Below are 20,166 nucleotides of genomic sequence, written 5' to 3'. Positions count from 1 at the left end.
CAAGCCTTGATTTCACATTGTTTGAAAGGCTCATCTTGTCTGTCATGTTTGCCAGAGTCCCTGTAAAGACATCATCTACAGTGGCATACCCGGCCACTTCCTGTCTGTCTGTAGGTCATTTCTGTACTGTCCAAACACGGATGCCTCAAAATCTAAACACTTTACAGCACAGTACATTCAAGTTCTTCACCCCTGAATCCTGTACCAATAAGCAGAACACACTTCTGTTAACTCAAGATGTTTTGCTTTATTTCACATCAGCAACAATGAACATTGAAAAAAGGTTTCACATTTTCATTTTTCCTTCTTTTTTAAATAGAGCTTTTTTACAATATTTACAGCTGTGTATGTTAAAGAACAGTTTAAGACATTCTGTCACACGCACACATAAAAAAAAAAAAATCTTTACAAACATTTACATTCCTAAAACAATTCTGTGCAATAAAAGACACCTTTGACCCTGTTATTGAGACCAGTACACAGCACTTAATCTGTTTTACAAGTCAACACCAGGGTGCCACTACACTAAAGAACAGTCTCTGTAGAGTGAAGGCCTGGGGCTAAATCAAACCGACAGCGGTGCCATAAGAAATAAAGAATAGCGCCATAAACTGTGCTTTCATTCAGAACGAAAAGAAACATCATAGAAAGGTAAAGGGTTACACAAAGAAAAGAGAGTGCTGTAGCGGTATGTCCCTTAAGTACATTTACAACCAGTTAATATTTCAAACTGATCTGGAGTACAGTTACAAGCTTGAAAAATCAGGCCCTTTCAGGAGTAAAAAGTTACATCATCATCTCCTCTAGACATTTACTAGAGCAACATCCTCATTTGGAAACACATCTAAAATCGAACATGCACTACAGGGATTGGAGCATGACAGCAGGTATCAGTGCAGAAAAGCACACAGTCCATTTCTAAACTTCAAACCCTTTGGGCAATGGCACAGTTCAGCTGTGAAACACACACACACGCACGCACGCACGCACACTTCAATGCTGAGGTCCCTTGTTTGTACTGGCCACTGTCAAACCCTGCCTCATGCGTCTTCCACTATAGCAAGAGAACTCACACCTTTCTACTGAAGTATAGCAAAGACTCCATGTATAGATACAGGAATGGCATTAACACACACATCCACTGCTCTTATATCTACATATAGGTTACATTTAGTTGTTCGGTTAGGGAAGCTACTGGCTTCCTCTACAGTACTGGCTGATAACTGGCTCACTAAACAAACACAAAAATACTGAAATTAGAATTCAAGTCTTGTACAGTAAATGCTGCATTTGCCGGCATGTCTTTCAAGTTTTTATTATAATTATTATTATTTAGTATTTTGACTGAGCACCCACACATATGTATTGGCACTGCTGTTGAGTAGGCATTAAGGTAAGAGATCAGCTGTTTGTGACAATGGCTCTGCCCTACAGCAGTGTGAATGCTCTCCTGGCGTCCTGCTGGCAATTCTAGCTCTTAAGGGTGCCACTCAATGGAGATCAATGAATTGTCGGAGCTCACTTGTCATGACCCCCCCCCCCCCCCCTCCCCACCCCCGTACAACAACAATTATTATTATTTGTTTTATTGACCACAAACAATGTGGCTATGAAGCAAATAAACACAGAAACAGAATGTTTTATATTCCAACGCTGCAGATGGAATATACTTAACAAAAAGCCTGCAGGCAAATCATACAGATTTCTAATGCAATGATACCATTGTATTCCTGCTTGATCACTTTACTGTAGCAACATAAAGCACCCGACTCTCTTTAAACACAGAACAGTGTAGATATTATATAGATTTACCTTCCAGAAATTCAGTTCACTCGTCACAAACACACACTGCAAGTGAGTGGATTGTTTTAACTGAAAATTCTGACTTTTTGGTCACGTGTTTCTGTCAATTCCCAGGCAGTCTCTACTGACCTTTGAGACGCTGGGAACCAATGAAGTACAAGAAGCTCGGTAACATGCGACTCAATCTGTGCAGTGAAATTGCTGCGCGGATTAGTTACGCATTTCCATTTAAATATCATACGGAATTCATCTTTTCTCAATGCTTTGCACAGCTTATCTGGAGCGCTGGTTGTATGATAAAGCTACACTTATTGAATCTAACTGGCCTGTGTTCTCTACTGCGATCTGTTTAACAGGCATTGTATTTAATATGTTAAATATTTATTTAGAGTTGAAGAATTATCTAGCCCAGGGGGAAGCAACCTTTGCAATTCCAGCCCAGGTCTTTGTTCCAACCATGTATTAATTCATAAGCTGAAGCAATAAAACCCAACCATTTCATTCAGCCTGTTAAAAATGGAATGGAACAGCAATTCAGGACCGGAGTTGCATACCTCTGACCTAGCCAATGGGTTTAGTTCATGTGACAGCTAATGTGTTACACCAGTGTGTTACTAAGAACAAAGATTTCAAGTATGAGGAGGATGAGTACCTTATGGTTCATTGTCTGCTTGTGGCAGCTAAAATAAAAAAAAAAGAAATTGCCAGCTGGACGGGGTTTTTATTGTATTTCCAGAGTTAAATGTGAATGTTGAAGGCCTTTATGCTTTGCAACTTTAAAGGGGACCTGTACCCAAAAATAACAAAGCTCTCTTTGTGCTCCTCACATCCAATAAATGATTCTTGCTGCACTGATTTGGTCAACAAATCGTGCGTTTCGCGATGTTTTCAATTTCTTTGCCCACTTTCTGGGCCAAGTCACACTTGAGGGAGCTGACCTATTGGAGTCTTTCAGGCAGTGACGTGACGTCAAGTCATTGATTTCCCTGATAGGCCAAAAGTTGGGCGCATGGGTTTATGGGATACAGCGGTGAAAACCCATAGCATGCGACATGGGAAGTGCAAAGCTTTCAGGTGCTTGAATAATAAGCATAAAAATAAGACAAAAAAGTTATTTTGTGTTCCAACGCTTATTAATTCAGAACGGGCAATCATAGCAAAAAAATAATTCTTTCTTGTGTTAGGACTTGAACCTGAATGCTATGAAATGCTATGGAGTGTCTGGGGTAAAAACCCAATGTGATGCCAACAATAACTGCCCACAAGAAGAAACGTCACACAGCAAAGGCCGGCATCAACGTTTAGCGACACAACATCATCAAAAGGTAGGTCATTGTATATAACTCAATTGTATTTATTAACATTAAGGAATAAACTACATCAAAGTGGGTAAGATAAATGACGAGACCAAAGGTCAATGTCACAAGCAGAAGCCTGAGATACTAGCATTTCAGGATTTTTATTGCACACTTTGATGTACTTTATTTGTTATCAGTTGTAGCAGTTTACAAAAGCTTGAAAAATACACTTGTATGAATTCGAGGAAAAAAGAGAAGTATTCGGCTTTCTCTTTATCGTTTTCCAGTTTGGAATTTGTTACACTTTTGCTGTTTTTCGCTGTTTTCACGTCTGTGTGTCTCAGGCTCAAGGTCCTGTTTTCACATGTGTGTGTGTCGCAGGCTCGCAGTGCTGTTTTCACGTGTGTGTGTCGCAGGCTCGCATGCTGTTTTCACGTGTGTGTGTCGCAGGCTCGCATGCTGTTTTCACGTGTGTGTGTCGCAGGCTCGCATGCTGTTTTCATGTGTGTGTGTCGCAGGCTTGCATGCTGTTTTCATGTGTGTGTGTCGCAGGCTCGCATGCTGTTTTCATGTGTGTGTGTCGCAGGCTTGCATGCTGTTTTCACGTGTGTGTGTCGCAGGCTCGCATGCTGTTTTCACGTGTGTGTGTTGCAGGCTCGCATGCTGTTTTCACGTGTGTGTGTAGTGGCTCGCATGCTGTGTTCACGTGTGTGTGTAGCAGGCTCTCATGCTGTTTTCACGTGTGTGTGTCGTAGGCTCGCATGCTGTTTTCACGTGTGTGTAGTAGGCTCTCAATGCTGTTTTCTCTGTTCTCACTACTTTCTGTTAGAAATGATCATTTTCTCTGCTGCAATTTTACTCTGGCTGTGATATTATTGCTCATTAGTGTCTATTGTACTGAAACGAGAGTTTTTTGTAATTTTTCACTAATTACAATTACTGTATTTTTAGGTTGAAACTGCCTGTTTGTGTGTTTCCTCCTTTCTCTTTCTGGCCGGTACCTCTCCCTTTCTCTTAGTTTCAGGATAATAAACATACTCTTACTAGGTAGCCTCAAGGCTGTAAACTCTGAGAGTTCTACTAGAATGTATAATAATAATAATAATAATAATAATAATAATAATAATAATAATAATAATAATAATAAATGTATCTCAACCACTTACAGTACAGAGTGCTTTGTTCTGTGTAGGCAAATCTAGAGTGATTTTACTTTAGATGTGCATGGTATGGAGGTTTTGTATAAAAATAATTGACACATTTACAACAAGTGCATGAAGTATGTGGAGCATTCTTGGTTCAGTTGTCTCAGATTAGGCTGGTTGCAGACTCCTTGTTATCCATGTCTGAATATTCACTATCACTGCCTGACAAAGTTAAACTGGGGTAGTCGGACCTCAACGTTTCATATTAGTACCCTTCTATTGGACTTTTTTTCATCCATAATAAATCGGATAAATGCCGTCGCAAATAATTGTGTTAGCTGCATCTATAGACTATCAGTGTTCTGAAATAGGGACATCAACGACCCAGCGTCATACCACGTGTGCCTATGAGAGCCCCAATACAGAGAAGCTGAACGTTGTCTTATTGCTTTTATATCGTAAATTGGCCGAGCAGGTGCTTCACATTGTGTCAGAAGTTTTCAGCCACATGTTTTCTATTGAAATGATTCTATATTCACTGCCACTACAGGTACCCTTTAATATACAATGTTTGTAGGCACCAAAAGGTCAGGTGAAGCTGATTTCAAAATGACAGCTCATTGAAATATACCATGACAACAGTCCAGTGACCACGAGCATGTCTATTAGTTTAGTGTTCTGTGCCCCCTTCAAAAAGAAAGATGCATTCCTTCCATTCCCTTAAGGGGTGTTCAGCTGGAGAGACACAATCTTCATTCCTCTTTGAAACCTGCCTGCCTTCAGCCCCAGGATTAAATATTAATTATAAACCAGGAGCTGCTACAGGGGTCCTTCGGGAGGACACTATGTGAGCTAAACAGGCAGGCTAAAAGCTTGCAAAAAAATCCTATTTGAAAGCATGTTTTGTCCCTTTAAGAGTGGGATCACACAAAACCTAGACTTCCTGTTGCTATTGAAAAAGCACCTTTCATCTATTCTATGAAGCCAGCATGGGTACCTTTAAAGCATACAGATTCTTCTAAAAGGATTTCCACTTCTCAGTGTGAGTGTCTTTGCCTCTGAAAGAATGTCAGTCTGTATTTTTGACCACTGTTCAAGAAGCATCCAAGAAAAGACACTCTTAGGTTGGCACTGATGCATTCCGAAGGCAGTATTAACCTCCTCCTGCTACAAGGAGGACGGGCACTCACAGCAGGCACACTGTCCTGTAAACCAGACACACAGCTTCACAATCTAATTGAAGCTTTCCTCACCATTACAGCGCAAGCGCCAAGCCCCTCCCCTCACCCTATCCGCTTGTTTGTACTCCAGAGGCAACAGGATGGGCCTTGCAACATCAAAAGCAGCAATGTTCAGTTTCAAGTAGTTGATTGATCAAAGTGCCACTGTGGGAAGCAAGATGAGGTGGATACTGCACCCTGCTGGAGCTGCACAGAGAGTCTGTGTCCCGGTGAGTCCTGCACTCCTCCACCACGGGAGCAAATCAGCTAACCTTCCCGACTCTCGCACGCCAGATCTTCACGCTCAGATCACTAGAAAAGAAAAAGGAAAAGGAAAAGGGGGGGGAGAGAGAGAATCCCATTCGCCAGTCAGCCAGTGATTTGAGGAGCACCTGTACATAAAACTCCTAATGAGAAAGGGTCCCTTAGAATCCATTTATAAAACCTGTTATAAATGCACCATTGAGGGTTCTGACAATTATTACAAGGAACAACAGAGGATAAATCAGTACAGTGTGTGTGCATGCAGTACAGTGTACATGAAGGACAGCATTCAGAACTCATCAGTGCATGCTCCTGTCGACCCAATCGGCTTGGGGTTAAATTACATTTTTAGAACCCCAAAGTGTTCGGCCTGGTTTGCCATGTAAACGACCCCCATCGTGATGTAGAAGATTCACTTTACCTATCCGCTTAGTACTTTTGAAATGTAAATAAATAAAGACATTTATCAAAATAGTTGGGGCTACACAACTAGGACCCTAGAGAACAACTCCAACTAGTCTATATTTTACATGAAGAGATAAAACTAAATAAACATGGTCTATGAGTAGAATTGTACAGTTCATGTTTTTTTTTTTTTACGCAAGATTTTACGTAATTGAGTGTTTAAACAGAGGATGAACATACGCTAAATACAATACAGTACGTTCCTTTCCTAAAGTAAGTTAGCTTTCAATTCTCCTCATACCAGGATCATCTTCTGTTTCACACAATATTAATAAATAAATAAATAAATATGAAGGTTTGTAATTTTATTTAAAAGTATAGGCATGCATTGTATTTATTACCGTATTAATGGTTTTTGGGTTGCTTTTTTATTTCCAAAGTAGCCTAGTTTGACATATTTGGGGCTACCTGGAGAATAATTCAAAGTAGTCTCACTTTTACATGAAGGGATGAAAACTCATATTGGTAATTCAAAGTAGTCTCACTTTGACATGAAGGTACTGTCGGACCTTTAGTATCGGACCTTCTTTTTCAGATTGGCTTTGGGTAAAGTGAATTTTCTGCATCGTGGTGGGGTCATTCGCAGCACAACCCCAAGCCAAACACGACAAGATTGTGGTGTTCCCGAAGGGGTCGTATTTCAGCTTGGGGTCTTAACACACACACACACACACATATATTTATATATATCTATTTCAATCATTATAAAAAAAGAACTAACAATGAAGGATTATGAACCAATACTGTTGACCTATCATAATTATCATCTTTCAAATAAAATTAAATTAAATTAAATTAAATTAAATTAAGTTAAAATAAATTTCATGGTAAAATATAAACTAGCCCAAGTCCCGGCTTGATTTGTCATTAGTGAGCTCCAGGGTAAAGAGGCATGCAGAGAGAGGGGGACTGTACCGCAGAGCAGCAGAGTAGAGAAGCAGGGACAGAGGAGGAGGAGATGACTCAGGGCAGGGTGGTAGCCCGGGCCTTGATGGCTAGGACCCGGCGAGGGAGGCAGGGAGTGAGGCCAGGAACATAATTCCATAACTTTACCCGACAGTCACTGGAGCACCAAGAGAGAGAGAGAGGACAAGAGAGAGAGAGAGAGAGAGAGAGAGAGAGAGAGAGAGAGAGAGAGAGAGAGAGAGAGAGAGAGAGACAGAGACAGAGAGACAGAGCAAGAGAGTGAGGGAGAGAGAAAGACAGGTTAGTAGAGGAAACTAGAAAGACTGGAACCTGAAAACCACAGACAGCCTCCCGGCACAGCGTGCTCAGCCTCAGAGCGACAGGGGATGCACTTCTCTGCTGAGGTGCCACAACGGCAGGTTAAAAGTCAGAAGCAAAAGTGAGATTAAAAAGAAATCTCAAAACCTGGTGTCACATTAACATTCTTTGCAAACAAGTTCCTGCTTTTAATCAGTTCTACAGGTTCACTAATCTGGTATTAGATTTGAAACATTTAGATGAATCTGGGGGAGGGGATTCAGAAGTGGTATTAAAGGATGAAGGTAATTAGAGAATCTAGATACAGTCAAAAACAGTTTCTGGAGTCTAATTGGTTTCTCCTGCCCCCATTGTGGTAGCACTACTGCAGATCAGAGATCTGGTTAAACAAGTGCAGTAGAGGCCTATGCTAAACACGTTCAGTCTGAAACCACAACTGATTTCCTCCCATTTTCATTCTCATTCATTCAAGTTGTTAGCCTTTGACGGTTTTCCCAAGTGTTCAAGTCTCCACTTCCGATCTTAATGTGCTCTGATGAGATCTGGGGGCTGAAGAGTTTGCAAGACTGTCAGGACTGGTTTACAGAATAATACTTGGGGTGTGTTGAATTGTGAGGTTGCTGCAAATTTAGTGTTAAGTATATGGCTCCAGGCCGACAGGATAGTATAAATTGTCAATCAGTGTCTTAGAACGCCAGCCGTTCTAAGCGCCAGCCAGTCTAAGGGCCACACATCCAAGGGCAGTCTGAGCTGTGGCAGTCAGAGCGAGGGCTACTAGAGGCCTCATTCCTACCTTGACACCTAACGTCTGGATCCCCTGGACACAGCGAGCTCACTCGTTCTCCACTCCCAGAATGAACACTGGTAAGTACCTGCTGCACATACCCTTATTCTCCTCCTACGCTGCCTGCTACAAACTTAAAAATCTCTTCTTTCAATTGTCGTTCTCTGACTTCTCAGCGAGCTTATAACCGATACCAATCTTGATCTTCTCTGTCTAGTTGAAACCTGGCACTCTGTAAACGACATGCACTCGCTGCATCTAGCCACCCCAAAGGGCTATTCCCTCTTTGACAAACCTCGCCTCACTGGCCAAGGCGGGGGAACTGCTGTTATTGCAGATTCTGTGTTCACTTCCTTAGTTCTTTCTTTGCCTGCCTTTTCTTCATTTGAGCATCTCACCATCAAGCTCCTCTCTCTCTCATGACCCTCACCCTTGCTGTTATCTACCGTCTACCTAAGAACAACTCTGCTTTTACTGCTGAGTTTTCAGAATTCCTCTCCCTCGTCTGCACTTCTACTGACACAATCCTATTCCTAGGTGACTTCAACATTGATGTTGACTTGCCTTTCTCCCCCCTAGTGACCAACTTCAACACGATTCTAGACTGTCTTGGACTTTCTCAATCTGTCAACATCCCCACTCACACCCAAGGACACACCCTGGATCTGCTCATCACCAGGGGCCTTGATGTATCCAATCTCTCCATCTCAGATATCTCTCTCTCTGACCATTTCTTAATCACTGCTAATATTAATCTCCCTGCGCCTTCCTCCGCTACTGCCACTGTTGTCTCCTTCCATCCCAAGAATCTGCTGAATCCTCTGAAACCCTCAGAATGTGTCTCTGCATCCCCTCTAACTGGTAGTCTCCTGTCCTCAGTTGATGATGCAATGACCCACTACAACGCCACCCTTACTCATATCATCAACATTGTTGCCCTGCTTACAACTAGAACCATCAAGAAAGATTGAAACTGCCCATGGTACACCCTCGAACTCCGAGTGCTTAAGTCTGCCTGCAGCAAGCTTGAGCGCAGGTGGAGGTCGACTGGACTAACGGTTCACAGGGAGATCTGGACCGACCATCTCGCGAGCTACAGGCGTGCGCTTGCCACGGCCAGGGTGAAATACTTCTCTGAAATGGGACACGGTAAAACCAGTGTTCTCTTGACCAAATCCTACATCCATCCACCGACAAATCCAACTCCCGTCCATCCTCCTCTCTTACCTGTCATGATTTCTCCTCTTTCTTTCGGAACAAAATCGACAACATCTATAATACGCTCTCCCACCACAAACCCAGTCTACTACTTGACCACCATGACACTCCTCCGGTTGTCCCTCCTGCCCTCTCCTCCTACTTTCCTCTCTCCACTGCTGATGTTTCCGGCTTACTGTTGAAATCAACTACTGCCACATGCCCCCTGGACCCCTGGCCAATTAACCTTGTCCGTCTCTGTGCTTCTGATCTTGCTCCCTCCATTATGCAGACTCTCAACCTGTCCCTGGATTCAGGCTCGGTTCCTGCTGCCCTTAAGCTTGCCCGAGTCACGCCGGTACTCAGAAAACCCTCCCTTGACCCGGCTAACTTATCTAATTTCCGTCCCATTTCCAATCTCCCTTTGCTTTCAAAAACTCTCGAAAGGGCTGTAGCCAGTCAGCTGATGAAACATCTCACAGACAACAATCTGCTTGAATCTCTACAGTCTGGTTTCTGGCCGCATCACAGTACTGAAACTGCTCTGCTCCGGATTGTGAATGATCTTCTGCTCAATGCTGATGCTGGAGCTCCCTCTGTGCTTGTCCTCCTTGACCTAACAGCTGCTTTTGTCACCACAGATCATGGCATTCTTCTTGACCGCCTTCAGAAGTATGCTGGGATCTCTGGAACCTGTCTCTCTTGGATGTCCTCTTACCTATTTGAAGGCATGCAGTCTGTTTTCTATGCTGGACGCAGTGGCGTTGCAAACCCAGTCACTTGTGGTGTCCCCCCAAGGATCTGTTCTTGGGCCCCTTCTCTTCAATATCTACATGCTTCCCTTGGGTCACCTCATCCACCAACACAGCCTCATGTTTCACTCCTATGCTGACGACAACCAGCTCTACAACTCGACCCTGGAAGCCCCTCTGCCATGGTCCGGCTCTCGGCTTGTATTCAAGACATTGAGGCCTGGATGTCTGCCTATTTTCTTCAGCTGAACACTAGCAAATCTGAACTCCTTCTAGTAGGATCTAAAACTCAACTTAAGAATCTAAATATAGCTGCCTGCCCTGAACCTCGGAAACTGTCTTCTGCTGCCTTCCCCCACAGTACGAAGCTTGGTGTACTTCTTGACAGCAACCTCTCCTTTGATGCCCACGTCTCCTCCATGGTCAAATCTTCCTTCTACCATCTTCGAAGCATCTCCAAAGTCCGTCCCTACCTTTCCCTCCCCGGATGCGGAGATACTTTGTCATGCATTGGTCTCCTCTCGACTCGACTACTGCAACTCTCTATATGGTGGTCTCCCGGCACGCACCATAAACTGACTGCAGCTAGTTCAGAATGCCGCTGCCAGGATCCTTACCAGATATAAAAAAACATGATCACATCACCCCCCCATCTTGCCCAGCTGCACTAGCTACCTGTAAAGTTCAGGATTATTTTCAAAACTCTCCTGCTCACTGCGACAGAGATTGAATGACGCTTGGTTTTAGATCTCCCTCCCAACCTGTGAAGGCACTAGTTAAAGAGAACCGAGTACCCTGGGCTAAAAGGCATGACAATTTATTCCCATGGGTAGGTGGAAGTCGGCCGGCTATAAAAGGGGCGGAGCTACGGTACCCGAACTCAATGACCCGGACAGGAAACGGTGTGGCATCCGCGGATTGGAGAAGCGGATGTGCTCATTAACTAAGGGGTCATGAGGGAGGGTATAAAATAGGATCGTAGCAAAGTAATCTGTTCCTTGGTAAATGGTTAGATACAACCTACAAGGAGCCTATGTGTATTGTGCTGAAAAACTGTGAGTTTTGCCCTGTCTGTGTTAGTGTCTGTTGTAACTGTCTGTTTGTTATTTTAGACTACTAAACATGATCCGGAGCTCTTGCTATTCAGCCAGCATCAAACCAGCACTTCCCTTTGTTCACGGAGAAATGTATTTGCATCACGAGCACTAATATCACTCACTGTTATCTGTGTTTGTGTTTTGTGTTTCGTGTGGGTGTAGTAAACTAGACTTTTTGTTGCGGGTCAAACCCAGGGATTACAAATACTGAGTGATACAAGCCGCTGTTTCACTCCATCATTATTATTTACAGGTGTTTGCCTTAAGGCTCTTGACATTGTTATTAATTTTGAATAAACACCCTTGCACCTGGAAACCATTGTCTGTCTGTTTCTGTATCCACTCTGCACTGCACGCACCTGTAATCACTCACCACTTTGCCACATCACCTACAATGCCCTTCATCACACAGGTCCCGAGTACCTCCAACCTGCTGACCCGCAAGCTGACGTCCTCCGACTCTGGACTGCTTGTTATCCCGAAGCAAAAGTGCACCACACTCAGAGAACGCTCATTTAGCTTCATGGCTCCGACTCTCTGGAACTCTCTCCCAGCTTTGGTGCGTGATGCTCCCACCGTCGCTCGCTTTAAATCAACTCTCAAGACCCACCTGTTCTCTCTTGCTTTCCATGCTCCTTAAGCCTGATATCTGCTATTAGCTGCTGTGTTGCTGCTACTATTTCATGTATCATGCTGCTATCATGTATTATGCACTTTCCACTGTATTTAATGTACTATTTAATGTATTATGCTTTAGTCGGAAAATATAAGCATTAAAATAATAATTTGTGCAACATCATGGATGTATTTACTGGGCAAAAAGAGCTCAACTTTTCTAACTGCATTTAATGCAAAAGGTGATGCTAAACTGCAGCCTGTGCTATGAAGATCTGTTGAAGTAGGGACAGAAAGTTCTGCAACGAAACAGCACTGTTTCTACAGAAGCCATTAGACCTCTGCAGATAAAAGAGTTCGATGTGTCATCCTAATTCTACTGTAGCTACCGGCACATTTCGTTTCATGGCAGTTTTGCATGTATTATTAATGGATTCTGGGACTAGGGCAGGTAGATGAAAGCTGTGAGAACAGTAATGATATGCCTGAGAGGGAGACGTATTCCCTTCCAAACAGCTATTCCCACACCTCACACAGATCAGATCAGAGAGCGTCACAGCTTCTGGTATTTATTACTGACAACTCCATCGAAGCTGCTTCTTTCAGTTGGAACCTAGTTTCCAATTTCGAGATCAATAATTACATTTCACTTGGGAAATTATTGTCTTTGTTGGTTATGAATAGAAAATCTGAAATCATGTAAGAAGACATGCTTGCTGTGTGTCCTGGCTCTGGAGGGTCTCCGGACATTGTCTCTTTATTAGGCTCAATGGGCTCTACTTCTATCGTTACAACAGCAGCAGAAATAAATACTGAAACTCCTCTTGCCCCCCACCTCCCAAAGGATGATGACATCCGTACTAATGACAATTTAAAAACAGTGCATCGAGGTACACGTGAGAGAAGGCTTAGAAAATGTTAGTTGCAGTATTAAAATCTGCCAAAGTTTAGATCATTAACATAGATAAAAGGGGACTCCCTCTCTCTTCTCCCATTCCCACTCCCTCTCCCTTCCCTCCTCTCCCCCTCTCCCTCCTCCGTACCTGGACGCAGTGAAGATCTGCTTGGAGTTGGTACAGATGGCGTTGATGGGGCTGTCATGCCCTTTGATCTCTCCGATGGGGGTGAAGTTGTCCACGTTCCACACCTTGAGCATGCCTCCTCGACAGCCACTGAGCAGCATGGGCCGGCCGGGCACGTACGCCAGGGCACTCACCCAGTCCTTGTGGGCGTTTGGGATTTGCTATGCAGTAGTAAAGGTGAGGGTTAGGGCAGGGTCTAGAGTGAAATATTTTATTTTTGCTAATGTATGTTTCATAAGTTTATTTTAATGCTGGTCTATATTTGAGTGCACACACATCGTTAATGGGGTTTGCAGACCTCAACGTGAGCACCCCCCTCGCTCTCACCAACACAGAACTCTAATGAATAAAAACAGTATTTTTGAAACACAAGGAATGCATTGATGCAAGGTGCCAGGAGCGCAGTCCTCAGCGATGTACTACACTCAGGCTTATTGCTTCCAGGTCATTACTGACAGACGGCTTTTGACAACACTGGTGGGCACAGCCAGTGAGCTGCCACGCTTCAAAACACAGTGTTGCAAGAAACCCTTTCAGAATGCTAGTTGCAGCCTTCTGCACAGCACCTGGACATGCAAAATACCCAAAGCACATCAAACAGTGCAGGCGTGCCTTTCAGCACAAGACTGACAGAAAGACAAAATGAAATATCAGAGAGGAATCTATGTGCCGCTGTTCTGATCAACTGAACTGAACAGATCCCTTATTCTATATATAGGCTGCCATTCAAAAGCTATTACCAATACAATTACACTGCACAAACAGTGCAGAAATAAATAAATGCCAACATATATATTGAGGTTTGACTCAATTACTGTCAACAGCATCTTGCCTTTGGTTTGTTTTTAATAGCTCTGTGTGTCAATCAAATCATTCTGTGCACTCTGTTCCATTCCCCCGGGACATCGTTACTGGGGTTCCCACATTTCATACAGTGTATACATACATAACATAGATAGGGTTCTGATCTGCTCAGTATTAGCTATACGTGTGTATTATATATATATATATATATATATATATATATATATATATATATATATATATATATATATATATATATATATATATATATTACAATAAAAGGCAGTGTTATTACTTTTGCAAAAGCAAACCATTTGCAAAAAAATGAGATTTTCAGGAACATAACATTCTAATATAGAGACAATCCAGGAATGAAAGCCAGGCAGCTGCTTCAATAGCCCTGGTGTACCAGCAGCAGGCAGTGTCTCTGTGAGTGTTGTGTAACAGAACAGGCAGCATCTCTGTGAGTGTTGTGTAACAGCACAGGCAGTGTCTCTGTGATTGTGTAACAGAACAGGCAGCGTCTCTGTGAGTGTTGTGTAACAGCACAGGCAGTGTCTCTGTGAGTGTTGTGTAACAGCACAGGCAGCGTCTCTGTGAGTGTTGTGTAACAGCACAGGCAGTGTCTCTGTGAGTGTTGTGTAACAGCACAGGCAGTGTCTCTGTGATTGTGTAACAGCACAGGCAGTGTCTCTGTGAGTATTGTGTAACAGCACAGGCAGCGTCTCTGTGAGTGTTGTGTAACAGCACAGGCAGTGTCTCTGTGAGTATTGTGTAACAGCACAGGCAGAGTCTCTGTGAGTATTGTGTAACAGCACAGGCAGTGTCTCTGTGAGTATTGTGTAACAGCACAGGCAGCGTCTCTGTGAGTGTTGTGTAACAGCACAGGCAGTGTCTCTGTGAGTGTTGTGTAACAGCACAGGCAGTGTCTCTGTGATTGTGTAACAGCACAGGCAGTGTCTCTGTGAGTGTTGTGAAACAGCACAGGCAGTGTCTCTGTGAGTGTTGTGTAACAGCACAGGCAGTGTCTCTGTGAGTGTTGTGAAACAGCACAGGCAGTGTCTCTGTGAGTGTTGTGTAACAGCACAGGCAGTGTCTCTGTGAGTATTGTGTAACAGCAGCAGGCAGTGTCTCTGTGAGTATTGTGTAACAGCACAGGCAGTGTCTCTGTGCGTGTTGTGTAACAGCACAGGCAGTGCTCTGTGATTGTGTAACAGCACAGGCAGTGTCTCTGTGAGTATTGTGTAACAGCACAGGCAGTGTCTCTGTGAGTGCTGTGTAATAGCACAGGCAGTGTCTCTGTGAGTATTGTGTAACAGCACAGGCAGTGTCTCTGTGATTGTGTAGCAGCACAGGCAGTGTCTCTGTGAGTGTTGTGTAACAGCACAGGCAGTGTGGCTGTGAGTGTTGTGTAACAGCACAGGCAGTGTCTCTGTGATTGCACTAGGCTGTGGTGGCGTTTAGCCTCCGGAGATCAAACCCCCGTACCTGTAGGAGCTCCTGCTGCTCCAGATCCCATTTCTTAATCCCGTTGTCTCTGGACCCGCTGAACAGGATGTCCCCCTGGATCGCCAGGCACTCAATGCCATCGTAGTGGGGGGGCTCGAAGTTATGAGTGGGGCCCACGTTCCCCATCGTCCCCTCAGCGTTATCAAACATCTGCAATGAGAGCGACAATGATCGTTATTCTGACATCCAGATTTTACAAAAGAAACTAAACAAAAAAAGACGACTACAGAAAGTGTGCACTGTATACTTCTGACAAGGTTTCAAAAGTGTGCCCGGTTTCATTTCACTCGTGTTGGAACATTAAGACTTTTTAAATTTTGTATTTTATGCTAAAGTGTCATTTGCACCATTACAATAACAATGTGTAATTGTAATAAAACTAGTCAAAAGAAACCGGGCACACACATGTAACCCTCCCATAAAGTCCAGACCAATAGGAATTGAGTGTTCACTGCACCTTGACATAATGGTCCTTGGATCCTGTGATGACCTGGTCATGGTTGCCAACTGTCTGGCCCACAGTCAGGCACATCACAGAGCCAATGTGCCCGGTCAGCTTCCCCATCGCCTGCATCCTGCAAGAGAAACAACCAATACATATCAATATGAACAGAATACAGAGAGTCAGGTATCACAGGCAATCAGGGTGTTCCATGTTAAACAGGAGGCAGCCCCGCGGTGCTGGCTATCTGCACCCCACATCAAAAACACCTGAATCCGTTCCACTTGCTTAAAGACATTTCACACCTAAACAAATAGACAGATAGCCGATATTAACCTATATGCCTGTGATGCCCGACGTATGACACTCCCTGTACTATATATCAAAAAAGAAGAGACAGGAAGATAATATAGTAAAAAAAAAAAGAATAGTGCAATATAGGGTTTATATATTGCAAAAATGTGTAGATTACTAAATACATGTTGAACACTGTACATGTAGAACACATGGTGGTGAAAATAAACACACAGTGTCAGTGTGCTGTATCATGCTACTTCATATAGTATCTAAACTTCTCACTTACATGTAAACTGTGGCATGGACTTCCTGAGTGATATTAAGTGGGGTCGCTGATAAATGCCTGAAGACTGACAGTTTGATATCAGCAGTGTTACCTGTTGAGGTCCCAGGTGCGGACAGTGTTCCCCGCAGCAGCGTAGAGCATGGACCCGGAGGGGTTGAGAGCGATCTGGTTGATCTGGAACTCACCCTGCGCAGTGGTGACGGTTCGAGTGGTGTTACTGGCACAGGCGTCACCCGAAATGACCTGACCGGATGACCTAGAACAGGAGCCGGGACACACATCACATACAGGAGCCTTCAGGACACACATCACATACAGGAGCCTTCAGGAATCAGGACACACATCAAATACAGGAACCTTCAGGACACACATCACATACAGGAGCCTTCAGGACACACATCACATACAGGAGCCTTCAGGACACACATCACAAACAGGAGCCTTCAGGAATCAGGACACACATCAAATACAGGAGCCTTCAGGACACACATCACATACAGGAGCCTTCAGGACACACATCACAAACAGGAGCCTTCAGGAATCAGGACACACATCAAATACAGGAGCCTTCAGGACACACATCACATACAGGAGCCTTCAGGACACACATCACATACAGGAGCCTTCAGGACACACATCACATACAGGAGCCTTCAGGAATCAGGACACACATCAAATACAGGAGCCTTCAGGACACACATCACATACAGGAGCCTTCAGGACACACATCACAAACAGGAGCCTTCAGGAATCAGGACACACATCAAATACAGGATACTTCAGGACACACATCACAAACAGGAGCCTTTACTCCATACCTGGTGTTTTTGTTTTTCAGTTCTGTAACTTACTGTATAATACTTTTTTTCCCTCATTTTGAACTACATGCTTGAGAAGAAGCCCTTTCCAGCCCTCTCTCCTCAGGTTGGCACACTCACGTGAGTGTGCGCACACACTTGGCGGCATCCCGGATGTCCCACACTTTGATGTACGAGGTGGAGACGGTGAAGACCAGGCAGGCACTGCTGCAGTACTTCACTGAGACCACATTGTTGGGGTGGCCTCTCAGAGTGATGATCTCCTGTCCAGTCACCAGGTTCCACATCTTACAGGTCCGATCTGTAGAAAATGTTATTCAGGGAAACATCACACTTGCAAAAAGACCTGCCTATAATTACGACCTTCTGTTCCCAATATCTTTATTATTATTGAAATCCTCTCTGCACCAAGTAATTGAATCTGTGCATATTGAGGTTGACTTTTATTATTTCAGGTTTGAGTTCATTAAATACCGCAGCCTGCCCAGCGGCACTTGTAACCTTGACATATCACAAGATCTCACTTTGCAGAGTTTGTGTTTCTTCTGTATGTGAATTTCTATTTCTGTACAGGATGACAGAACCACTGTGCTACTGCTGTGTGAACCAGCTTTCATCGTGTGTAGATTACTGCTTCAACTGTTCACAATCTTCATATGATTGAGAACACAGAGCACTGCATTGCAGGATAAGATGCAGACTCATTGTGCATAATTATTGTTAATTAGGTTCATTTGCCATTCAAATTCAAGCAATTGAAGAGCAGGTGTTTGGATTGGTGCAGATTATCACACATCGAGAGAGATCAAAACCAGTACACATACACATACTGTACAGAGGGTCCAAATAATGCTGTAATAATGTGTGATAGTTCAGAATATCAGAATTATAGCCAAATGTAATCCTAACCATCTACAGGAGGTTAGGAGTGTATGATACAAGTTTGGAGAAGACTGATAAAATCAAGGTAGATGTCGTGTTCATCATGTGGAGTGGAACAGACAGACGCACGGTTCAGCATGTGGAGCGGAACAGACGGACACACGGTTCAGCATGTGGAGCGGAACAGACGGACACACGGTTCAGCATGTGGAGTGGAACAGACGGACGCACGGTTCAGCATGTGGAGTGGAACAGACGGACACACGGTTCAGCATGTGGAGTGGAACAGACGGACGCACGGTTCAGCATGTGGAGTGGAACAGACGGACACACGGTTCAGCATGTGGAGTGGAACAGACGGACACACGGTTCAGCATGTGGAGTGGAACAGACGGACGCACGGTTCAGCATGTGGAGTGGAACAGACGGACACACGGTTCAGCATGTGGAGTGGAACAGACGGACGCACGGTTCAGCATGTGGAGCGGAACAGACGAACGCACGGTTCAGCATGTGGAGTGGAACAGATGGACGCACGGTTCAGCACGTGGAGCGGAACAGACAAACGCACGGATGCTATCAGCACATAAGGGTCCCCAGTTTTTGAATGAGGACCCCCCAAAAACAACACAGATTCTGAGATTCTCAGTTTCAAAGATATTCTTTGAAAATGAATATGAAGCTTGTGATTTGTTTAACAGTTTGAATAATACTGCAGGTTTTCACAGCTTCCCTCCCCTTCTAAAGGGCTGGCACTGCAGCCAGTCCTCTGGAACAGCTTCCCTCCCCTTCTAAAGGGCTGGCACTGCAGCCAGTCCACTGAAACAGCTTCCTTCCCCTTCTAAAGGACTGACACTGCAGCCAGTTCACTGGAACAGCTTTCCTGCCCTTCTAAAGGACTGACACTGCAGCCAGTCCACTGGAACAGCTTCCCTCCCCTTCTAAAGGGCTGGCACTGCAGCCAGTCCACTGGAACAGCTTCCCTCCACTTCTAAAGGACTGGCACTGCAGCCAGTCCACTGGAACAGCTTCCCTCCCCTTCTAAAGGACTAAGACGCTGGAATAGCTCACCTTTGGATCCAGTGAAGAGCAGCTCATCAGTGGCGTCCAGACACAGCACTGGTTTGGAGTGCCCCTCTGCCACTGACACACACTGTAGAGGGGCTGTCCTGGTGCCCTTGATACCCCCAACGGGATTAATGACACCCCTAGTGACACCAAAGACAATGCATTCAGTGACAGACTTTGAAAAGACAAGCACTTTCCCTTAGTGTTCACAAATCCCCCATTAAAATACTCTTTGGGTATTCAAGAGGTAGGACAAAGTTAAGTTATGCCCTAGTTTTTTTTGGTGTGTGTTTTTTTTAAAAATTCCCAACGTGCATTACAAGTTCAAAAAGCATGTATTTCTCTCCTGATAACAATTCAAACATAGGCAATATTCTTGTCCTGACAGGCTCCCTGTACTCTGCCTTAGAGGAGAGGGGGAGGGAGGGGAAAGGAGGAAGCTCTTCCCAATTAAATTGCAACGAGTTCTGAAGCCGAGTCCCAGCTGACACTTCAAACACTTTTCAGAATCAATAGCTCTGGTTTAACGCAGCTAAGTGCAGAGCAAGGAAGTTCTGCAACAATACACTTTCCAGATATTCTAGACAGTAATGCATTTTGAAAGGGTGTGCGGTACATCACAGAGGGCTGAGCAGTCAGTACATTTACTCTAAAGAGAGCGCAGCTTTCTACGCAGGGACATAATGATACTGTTATGCAACACTTCCTTTGTGGCCTGACCTTAAAAGAAAACTATCCTTCACTTTTTAGATTTTTGGTCTTCATACAAATTACAGGACTCATTAAGGGAAGGCCCAGAGCTTTTTTTTATAGATTGCTCTGCCTTTGAAAGCAGTTTCAAAGAAGTCAACGTTTTCAGCATTCAGAGAACAGGGCTCTTACCAATGCTGCCCTCTAAAGGGCACTGCTAGAACTACAACACAGTGAATACCAGGCTCTGTCAGAATCTGCCGAATGGTGCCAGAGACAAGCACTGTAGTCACATCTGCCACAGCTAGGATAGGATGTACTATATCAAACACATAGCTTTTATTTTTAGAAAGGGCGCATGTTAGTTGTGTCTCATCTTCTAGCCAAGCTCGTCTGCTTGTATAGTGTGCGATTCCCTCTCGAG

The 20,166-nt window shown here is 44.2% G+C and overlaps 1 protein-coding gene across 4 annotated transcripts in view; it reads right to left on the bottom strand.

Moving 5' to 3' along the window:
• Positions 1-222: 222 nt before the first annotated feature.
• Positions 223-20,166, bottom strand: part of LOC117435116 (kinesin-like protein KIF21B) — a 63,568-nt gene continuing 43,624 nt past the window's right edge. For 2 of the 4 annotated variants that reach the window (XM_059004706.1, XM_059004707.1), the window contains 8 exons: positions 19,056-19,192; positions 17,223-17,403; positions 16,376-16,540; positions 15,717-15,834; positions 15,239-15,409; positions 12,908-13,107; positions 7,111-7,258; positions 223-5,778 (listed from right to left, as the gene is read on the bottom strand). In XM_059004706.1, the coding sequence (XP_058860689.1) occupies positions 7,159-7,258; positions 12,908-13,107; positions 15,239-15,409; positions 15,717-15,834; positions 16,376-16,540; positions 17,223-17,403; positions 19,056-19,192 (1,072 nt within the window). In that variant the 3' untranslated portion in view covers positions 223-5,778; positions 7,111-7,158. The remainder of the gene's footprint in view (positions 5,779-7,110; positions 7,259-12,907; positions 13,108-15,238; positions 15,410-15,716; positions 15,835-16,375; positions 16,541-17,222; positions 17,404-19,055; positions 19,193-20,166) is intronic. The other 2 variants (XM_059004708.1, XM_059004709.1) reach the window with 1 other exon arrangement.

Source organism: Acipenser ruthenus, chromosome 30 (assembly GCF_902713425.1).
Source record: "Acipenser ruthenus chromosome 30, fAciRut3.2 maternal haplotype, whole genome shotgun sequence".
NCBI lineage: Eukaryota > Metazoa > Chordata > Actinopteri > Acipenseriformes > Acipenseridae > Acipenser > Acipenser ruthenus.
This window is presented reverse-complemented; position numbering and strand designations above follow the sequence as displayed.